Genomic DNA, 9,532 nt, shown 5'->3' on the forward strand with positions numbered 1-9,532 from the left:
ACATTATTTATCTTTATTGCTGAAGTATAAAAAATAATTTGTTGACAAAACAAATCATTTCAAAATACAAGGTAACTTCACAGTATGGTAAATAAATAAGAATTAAATAATATTACTGTATGTACAAAAAATATATAATATTCTATTTTCTTGACAGATCTGACAGCTATGGTAGTTAGTCTGTGGCGGTGGTGGTTGATGACGTCATCGATCTGCTCTCAATCTTGGTCACATGACTCTGGACCCAGGCCTGAGATGGGTCGACACAAAATCGAATATTTTTCTTTGTTGTAAACCTGCAACCAATAAACACACATATATTTATGGGTAACTAAACAAAGCACACACCAAACTCACATGTGGAAGACTACTGTATGGATGTTCCAACATTATTCTGTGTGTATTGTGCATGTACCTACAGTCCTACTGGTTGAGTATGGAGGAAGACAAGTATCGGACCATTCAATTACATTCAGAATCACTATGTCATTATTAGGACTGTCAAACGATTACAACATTCTATCGAGAATATTTCAAATGTATTATGGTTAATCTCTATATATATATTAATATAGAACCTCTATGAGGTTGTAACCATGCAGCCCTAGCAACACAGAGGTTGTAACCATGCAGCCCTAGCAACACAGAGGTTGTAACCATGCAGCCCTAGCAACACAATGGTTATAACCATGCAAGCTTAGCAACACAGAGGTTGTAACCATGCAGCCCTAGCAACACATTTGGACCCGCCCACCAAGGATGTAGAACATGTTATGTCCGTAGAAATCTAAGTGTGTGTGTGTGTGTGTGTGTGTGTGTGTGTGTGTGTGTGTGTGTGTGCATGGTGGTTAACTTACACCAGTGCTTGGCGAGGGCAGCTACTAGGGGTTTTAGAAACTGAAATCACTGCACCAAGAGGGATCCTCTTTGGGTGGAACTTCACACAGCAGTCTATGGCAGTCATTACTGAAATCCCCATGACACCTGGAAACAAAGAACGATCACACTCACTGGTCAACACAGGCATCTCATGTGGTGCTTCTTCCTATACACTCATATGCATACTGTACACACACACTGTACACACTCACTGTACACAAACACACACGTACCCTGTGCAGACGTCTTATGGAGGGAGCAGAGCAGTCCCAGGAGGAGTAGAGAAGTCAGGGTCTTCATGGTTCAGAGATGGTTGAGATGCTGAAGATTGTATTGTCTAGATGGTCTCTGATGTTCTGGTCTCTGAGGATCTGGTCTCTGATGCTCTGGTCTCTGATGCTCTGGTCTCTGATGTTCTGGTCTCTGATGCTCTGGTCTCTGATGCTCTAGTCTCTGATGCTCTGTTCTCTGATGCTCTGTTCTCTAATGTTCTGGTCTGGTTCTGTGTCAGAAGTCTAGCTGATGCTCTGGTTCTATGTCTGTGGTCTGATCTGACCTGTCTTTTATACAGAGAGCTGGTCCATCAGACCCGTTGACAATTGATGGAGGAAACTCCCCTCCATACCCTCATTCACTCTGAATATAATTCTAAGAACCAACATTCTGCCCTTCAGGTTCCTCTTCCTCAATTCTCTGTAACTCTGTTTCCTCCAGCATGTTCAGCAGCGCTGCTATTTTCTGAAATACGCAGAATACATTTACTGGAGAATTGCATATCAAAGGAAGGCTATTAAAGTGGACTATATACTATGATGCATTACATCAAATACAAGAACAATTAAGATTAAATTAAATTCTCTACATCATAACCAACTAGTTTGTAATTAATACTTGAAGTCAACTATGTATCTTTCAACTTTTAAATGTAGATTTTAGGATGTGTGCATATTGATTTAAAACCTGTAGCATACTATTAACCTTTACATCATAGTGAAAATAAAACACAGAATATTTTTCCATCAATTAATCTCAGATTATTGTGGTGTGGTTCGTTCCCAGGTCGAGTCATAACAAAAGCCCAAAAATGGGACCCAAAGCCTCTTTGCTTGGCACTCAGCATTAAAGGGATAAAAGGGATAATCTGCCATTGTGATTTCATTTTTGGACTTATAAATTAGTTATACCCATTGATTCTTGAGGAATATAACTTATACAGGCGAAGTCGGAAGTTTACATACACCATAACCAAATACATTTAAACTCAGTTTTTCACAATTCCTGACATTTAATCCTAGTAAAATTCCCTGTCTTAGGTCAGTTAGGATCACCACTTTTATTTTAAGAATGTGAAAAGTCAGAATAATAGTAGAGAATTATTTATTTCAGCTTTTATTTCTTTCATCACATTCCCAGTGGGTCAGAAGGTTACATACACTCAATTCGTATTTGATAGCATTACCTTCAAATTGTTCAACTTGGGTCAACGTTTTGGGTAGCCTTCCACAAGCTTCCCACAGTAACATGGGTGAATTTTGGCCCATTCCTCCTGACAGAGCTGGTGTAACTGAGTCAGGTTGGTAGGCCTCCTTGCTCACACACGCTTTTTCAGTTCTGCAAACACATTTTCTATAGGATTGAGGTCAGAGCTTTGTGATGGCCACTCTAATACCTTGACTTTGTTGTCCTTAAGCCATTTTGCCACAACTTTGGAAACATGCTTGGGGTCATTGTCCATTTGGAAGACCCATTTGCTACCAAGATTAAACTTCCTGACTGATGTCTTGAGATGTTGCTTCAATATATCCATATAATTTTCCTGCCTCATGATGCCATCTATTTTGTGAAGTGCACCAGTCCCTCCTGCAGTAAAGCATCCCCACAACATGACGCTGCCACCCCCGTGCTTCACGGTTGGGATGGCGTTCTTCGGCTTGCAAGCCTCCACCTTTTTCCTCCAAACATAACAATGGTCATTATGGCCAAACAGTTCTATTTTTGTTTCATCAGACCAGAGGACATTTTTCAAAAAAGTATGATCTTTGTCCCCATGTGCAGTTGCAAACTGTAGTCTGGGTTTTTTATGGCGGTTCTGGAGCAGTGGCTTCTTCCTTGCTGAGCGGCCTTTCAGGTTATGTCGATATAGGACTCGTTTTACTGTGGATATAGTCACTTTTGTACCTGTTTCCTTCAGCATCTTCACAAGGTCCTTTGCTGTTGATCTGGGATTGATTTGCACTTTTCGCACCAAAGTACATTCATCTCTAGGAGACAGTATGCGTCTCCTTCTTCAGTGGTATGACGGCTGCGTGGTATTTAGTTTGTCCTTTGTGTTCTGTATTCGTGCAGGATTGTTTGTATGTCTACGGGCAGATGGTAGTTAGCGCTGCCTTATATTTCAGCGTGTAACTTATTCTTATTGTATTGCCGGGTTGCGCCCCGTACGTTATAGTTTTGGGAACTATTTTCCCTTTTTGGGTGTTGTGCGCACCCTGTGCCTTTTTCGACTACCTTGTTTACGGTGGCAATAAACTTTGGCACTACCGGACCTCAGTCTCCTGCCTCTTGACTCTGCTCCTTCTTCCTGCCCTTAAGAAAACGTGACAATTATAAGTGAAATAATCTGTCTGTAAACAATTGTTGGAAAAATTATTTGTGTTAGACTACTGTATTCTCTGTATCTCTCCCCACACTCACACCTACTTCACTAGCCTACTGTATTCTCTGTAACTTTCCCCACATTCACACCTACTTCACTAGACCACTGTATTCTCTGTAACTTTCCCCACACTCACACCAACTTCACTAGACTACTGTATTCTCTGTAACTTTCCCCACACTCACACCAACTTCACTAGACTACTGTATTCTCTGTAACTTTCCCCACACTCACACCTACTTCACTAGACTACTGTATTCTCTGTAACTCTCCCCACACTCACACCTACTTCACTAGACTACTGTATTCTCTGTAACTCTCCCCACACTCACACCAACTTCACTAGACTACTGTATTCTCTGTAACTTTCCCCACACTCACACCAACTTCACTAGACTACTGTATTCTCTGTATCTCTCCCCACACTCACACCTACTTCACTAGACTACTGTATTCTCTGTAACTCTCCCCACACTCACACCTACTTCACTAGCCTACTGTATTCTCTGTATCTCTCCCCACACTCACACCAACTTCACTAGACTACTGTATTCTCTGTAACTCTCCCCACACTCACACCTACTTCACTAGACTACTGTATTCTCTGTAACTCTCCCCACACTCACACCTACTTCACTAGCCTACTGTATTCTCTGTATCTCTCCCCACACTCACACCTACTTCACTAGACTACTGTATTCTCTGTAACTTTCCCCACACTCACACCTACTTCACTAGACTACTGTATTCTCTGTAACTTTCCCCACACTCACACCTACTTCACTAGACTACTGTATTCTCTGTAACTTTCCCCACACTCACACCTACTTCACTAGCCTACTGTATTCTCTGTAACTTTCCCCACACTCACACCTACTTCACTAGACTACTGTATTCTCTGTAACTCTCCCCACACTCACACCTACTTCACTAGACTACTGTATTCTCTGTAACTTTCCCCACACTCACACCTACTTCACTAGACTACTGTATTCTCTGTATCTCTCCCCACACTCACACCTACTTCACTAGACTACTGTATTCTCTGTATCTCTCCCCACACTCACACCAACTTCACTAGACTACTGTATTCTCTGTAACTTTCCCCACACTCACACCTACTTCACTAGACTACTGTATTCTCTGTAACTTTCCCCACACTCACACCTACTTCACTAGACTACTGTATTCTCTGTAACTTTCCCCACACTCACACCTACTTCACTAGACTACTGTATTCTCTGTAACTCTCTCCACACTCACACCTACTTCACTAGACTACTGTATTCTCTGTAACTCTACTGACCCATCTGGTTATACAATCATACTGACTGACCCATCTGGTTATAAAATCATACTGACTGACCCATCTATTATACAATCATACTGACTGACCCATGGCTTTCTATCTATATCATTAAATTATCAGGGATCAAGGTAAGACCCAGATGCAGACCGTGTTGAAGTAACAATGTTTACAGCAGAAAAAGGGCCAAAGGTACAGGACGGCAGGCAGGCTCAGTGTCAGGCAGAGTGGTCTGACGGGGCGGGTACAGGGTCAGGACAGGTGGGGGTTAAAAACCAGAAGGACGAGAGAAGAGAGATTGGGGAAGAGCTGAGCTGACACAAAAACGCTGGTTGGCTTGACAAACAAGACGAACTGGCAATAGACAAACAGAGAACACAGGTATAAATACACAGGGGATAATGGGGAAGATGGGCGACACCTGGAGGGGGGTGGAGACAATCACAAAGACAGGTGAAACAGATCAGGGTGTGACATAAATAAGGTTCAATTGAAGATGCATATTTTGTTGACACATGCACTGGACCAAGTATCCTGTTTCAGTTCAGAAAGATTCAAGCAATGAGAGACGTCTCTTTTTAAAATAACTCTCACTTCCCCATTCTGTCATGAGAACCTCGTGTGATGCAAATGACTGCAGGTTTTCTAAGAACAAATATTGGCAGCAGTTTTCTCTCCATTGTCATTCTCAAAATGTTTGTAATAACTTGAAGCCAGAGTTCACAGTACTGCACAGAGTTACTGGTAGAACCTGGGAGGGACTGACAGTAACTGCACAGGCAAGCAAATATCAAACATATTCATTAAAATACCGAGGTATGTCTGTTCAGAGAAGTGAATGAATGAATTAATAAATATATTAACAAATTAATTAATTTATGAATAAATTAATTGAAACAAACTACAGTTACCACGCAGCAAACATGACCCCATTGGCCCCATGTGGGCACAGGCTAGTCCACGCCAAGACCACATAAAGCCCACACCATCCCAACGGCTAATCCACACCAAGACCACATCAAGCCCACACCATCCCAACGGCTAATCCACACCAAGACCACATCAAGCCCACACCATCCCAATGGGCTAGTCCACACCAAGACCACATCAAGCCCACACCATCCCAACGGGCTAGTCCACACCAAGACCACATCAAGCCCACACCATCCCAATGGGCTAGTCCACACCAAGACCACATCAAGCCCACACCATCCCAACGGGCTAGTCCACACCAAGACCACATCAAGCCCACACCATCCCAACGGGCTAGTCCACACCAAGACCACATCAAGCCCACACCATCCCAATGGGCTAGTCCACACCAAGCTCACATCAAGCCCACACCATCCCAACGGGCTAGTCCACACCAAGACCACATCAAGCCCACACCATCCCAACGGGCTAGTCCACACCAAGCTCACATCAAGCCCACACCATCCCAACGGGCTAGTCCACACCAAGACCACATCAAGCCCACACCATCCCAACGGGCTAGTCCACACCAATACCACATCAAGCCCACACCATCCCAACGGGCTAGTCCACACCAAGCTCACATCAAGCCCACACCATCCCAATGGGCTAGTCCACACCAAGACCACATCAAGCCCACACCATCCCAACGGGCTAGTCCACACCAAGACCACATAAAGCCCACACCATCCCAACGGGCTAGTCCACACCAAGACCACATCAAGCCCACACCATCCCAACGGGCTAGTCCACACCAAGACCACATCAAGCCCACACCATCCCAACGGGCTAGTCCACACCAAGACCACATAAAGCCCACACCATCCCAATGGGCTAGTCCACACCAAGACCACACCAAGCCCACACCATCCCAATGGGCTAGTCCACACCAAGCCCACACCAAGCCCACATCAGCCCAATGGGCTAGTCCACATCCAGCGCCAGCTAATTCATAGTGTTCAGGAGGGGGCTCATTAGAATAATTTGGGGCATGGTTTGCACACAGTTCTTCTCCTCACCTGTCTTGGGGCCACCTGCCTTGGGGCCACCTGCCTTGAGGACCATCGTGGAGAAGATGAGCAAATTGCTTGTTTGCAGAATGTGCGCAGCCTACAGGTACCAATATTGTAGCCTACATTATTTATAATTCTTCTAAATAAAAATGACTTTTAATATCTGAATGAATTGGAAATAATACCCACTGTCTGTGTATGGATTTAATAAGCAGTAATATGTTTGAAGGATTTGGCTGTAAACACTGAGGCATTAAAGCACAGGAAAAGGAAGGTGACGAGAAGAGATCTGGGTAGGCAGGATCTTAGAAAGACTACAGAGTGAGTATAGCAATATAGGTTTTTATCAATATGGACACATCCTAATATCTGCATTTAAATGTTGAAAGATACAAAGTTGAATTGAAGTATCAATTATAAACTAGTTGCTTATGATGTAGACAATTTAATCTGAATTGTTATTGTATTTGATGTAATGTATCATACTATATAGTCCACTTTAATAGCCTTCCTTTGATATGCAATTCTCCAGTAAATGTATTCTGCGTATTTCAGAAAATACCAGCGCTGCTGAACATCCTGGAGGAAACAGAGTTACAGAGAATTGAGGAAGAGGAACCTGGCAGAATGTTGGTTCTTAGAATGATATTCAGAGTGAATGAGGGTAGAGAGGAGAGTTTCCCCCATCAATTGTCAATGGGTCTGATGGACCAGCTCTCTGTATAAAAGACAGGTCAGATCAGACCTCAGACATAGAACCAGAGCATCAGCTGGACTTCTGACACAGAACCAGACCAGAGCATCAGAGACCAGAACATCAGAGACCATCTCAGACAATATAATCTTCAGCATCTCAACCATCTCTGAACCATGAAGACCCTGACTGCTCTACTTCTCCTGGGACTGCTCTGCTCCCTCCATACGACTTCTGCAGGTGTGTGTGTGTGTGTGTGTGTGTGTGTGTGTGTGTGTGTGTGTGTGTGTGTGTGTGTGGTGTGTGTGTGTGTGGTGTGTGTGTGTGTGTGTGTGTGTGTGTGTGTGTGTGTGTGTGTGTGTGTGTGTGTGTGTGTGTAGTAGCCATGCTGTGTAATATGCTATTGGAGACACACCAGGAGATCTTTATGTTAACTGTGGTTTATGATCCTTTGTTTACAGGTGTCATTTCGTTGGACACGGCAGCTGACTGCTGTATGAAATTCAGCGCGAGGATCCCTCTTCAACAAGTGGTTTCTCTCAGACCAACTTCCAGTAGCTGCCCTCGCAAAGCACTGATGTAAGTAACATAGTCTACTGTAAACTGGAAACATCTAGGCTAGCCTGGTCCCAGATCTGTTTGTGCTATCACGTCAGCTCCTTGTCAAGCCAAACATGACCAAGATTGACAAGGAGTTGGTATGATAGCACAAATACATCTGGACCCAGGCTACATCCAGGCTACACTGTACAAGACAAGATGGAGCATTCATATTATAGACTGGATGTTCTGAGAGACAATGTGTTGTGTATCTGTTGCAGTTTCACCACAAAGAAAGGGAAGACATTTTGTGTTGACCCTTCTGAAGCCTGGGTCCAGAGTCATGTGACCAAGATTGAGAGCAGATCGACTGCTGCCAAGATGACAATGATGTCATAAACCACCTTCACCCCCTAACACCCTAACCCTTGGTGGTCTACTATAAAGGGAATAGGTTGCCCTTAGTAACGCAGACCTTGTCAGGCATGTTAATACCCTATCTGAGATTGGTATGGAGGAGGTTCAATGTAATGTACTAGGTTAATACCCTATCTGAGATTGGTATGGATTAGGTTCAATGTAATGTACCAGGTTAATACCCTATCTGAGATTGGTATAGAGGAGGTTCAATGTAATGTACCAGGTTAATACCCTATCTGAGATTGGTATAGAGGAGGTTCAATGTAATGTACTAGGTCAATACCCTATCTGAGATTGGCATAGAGGAGGTTCAATGTAAAATGTACTAGGTCTAGGATGTACTAATTGTTTATTTTTCTATAACTGTAAAAATATTTGACATGTAGCTAGCTATTCAGTAACCTATTTAACATTTTATATTTTATACATTTGTTGAAGATTTCAAACATCCTGTGAAAGAATGGTTCATATTATTCAATGAATGTATTAATGTGTTGTAACTAGGTCTATTCTACTGATATAGATATTAATGGGTTGTTACTAGGTCTATTCTACTGACATAGATATTAATGGGTTGTAACTAGGTCTATTCTACTATACTGATATAAATATTGTATTTATCACGTTCTCCATGTGCAGCTGTTTAAATAAATGAAGTATTCTGAAGAATTCTCTGATATTAATTTCAGCATTCTCAATGTGTAGAGAATATACATTGAGTGCACAAAAAATTAGGAACACCTTCGTAATGTTGAGTCTCACCTCCTTTTTGTCCTCAGATCACCCTAAATTGTCGGTTCATGGACTATACAAAGAGTTTAAAGTGTTCAACAGCGATGCTTGACAGTTGTGTCAAGTTTAATTTGATTTATTGATCCTTTATTTAACTAGGCAAGTCAGTTAAGAACAAATTCTTATTTACAATGACAGCCTACCAGGGAACAGTGGGTTCACTGCCTTGTTCAGGGGCAGAATGACAGGATGTTACCTTGTCAGCTCTGGGATTTGATCCAGCAATCCCCAAGATGGCTGTCCATTGGGTGGTGGACAAT

The 9,532-nt window shown here is 42.8% G+C and overlaps 1 protein-coding gene and 1 long non-coding RNA gene across 2 annotated transcripts; one reads left to right on the forward strand and one right to left on the reverse strand.

The window, feature by feature from the left end:
* Window positions 1-36: 36 nt before the first annotated feature.
* On the reverse strand, window positions 37-1,496 carry LOC123724003 (C-C motif chemokine 2). Its single transcript, XM_045708833.2, has 3 exons — window positions 1,113-1,496; window positions 858-984; window positions 37-296 (listed from the first exon to the last, which is right to left on the reverse strand). The coding sequence occupies exons 1-3, from the start codon at window positions 1,177-1,179 to the stop codon at window positions 176-178; spliced, it is 315 nt and encodes a 104-aa protein (XP_045564789.2). The 5' UTR covers window positions 1,180-1,496; the 3' UTR covers window positions 37-175.
* A 6,007-nt stretch (window positions 1,497-7,503) lies between these two features.
* LOC145864285 (uncharacterized) lies at window positions 7,504-9,126 on the forward strand. The gene is made up of 3 exons (XR_014382867.1): window positions 7,504-7,760; window positions 7,982-8,099; window positions 8,342-9,126. It is a non-coding gene; the product is annotated as an uncharacterized LOC145864285 (long non-coding RNA).
* The last annotated feature ends 406 nt before the right edge of the window (window positions 9,127-9,532 follow it).

The sequence above is a fragment of the Salmo salar genome, chromosome 26 (genome assembly GCF_965601325.2).
Source record: "Salmo salar chromosome 26, fSalSal1, whole genome shotgun sequence".
NCBI classification, from domain to species: domain Eukaryota; kingdom Metazoa; phylum Chordata; class Actinopteri; order Salmoniformes; family Salmonidae; genus Salmo; species Salmo salar.

Coding starts and splice junctions, on each gene's coding strand:
- LOC123724003 (XM_045708833.2), bottom strand. CDS start 1,179: ATGAAGACCCTGACTTCTCTACTCCTCCTGGGACTGCTCTGCTCCCTC. Junction 985..1,112: donor CCATAAGACGTCTGCACAGG/GTACGTGTGTGT, acceptor CTTTGTTTCCAG/GTGTCATGGGGATTTCAGTA. Junction 297..857: donor TGCCCTCGCCAAGCACTGGT/GTAAGTTAACCA, acceptor TATTGGTTGCAG/GTTTACAACAAAGAAAAATA.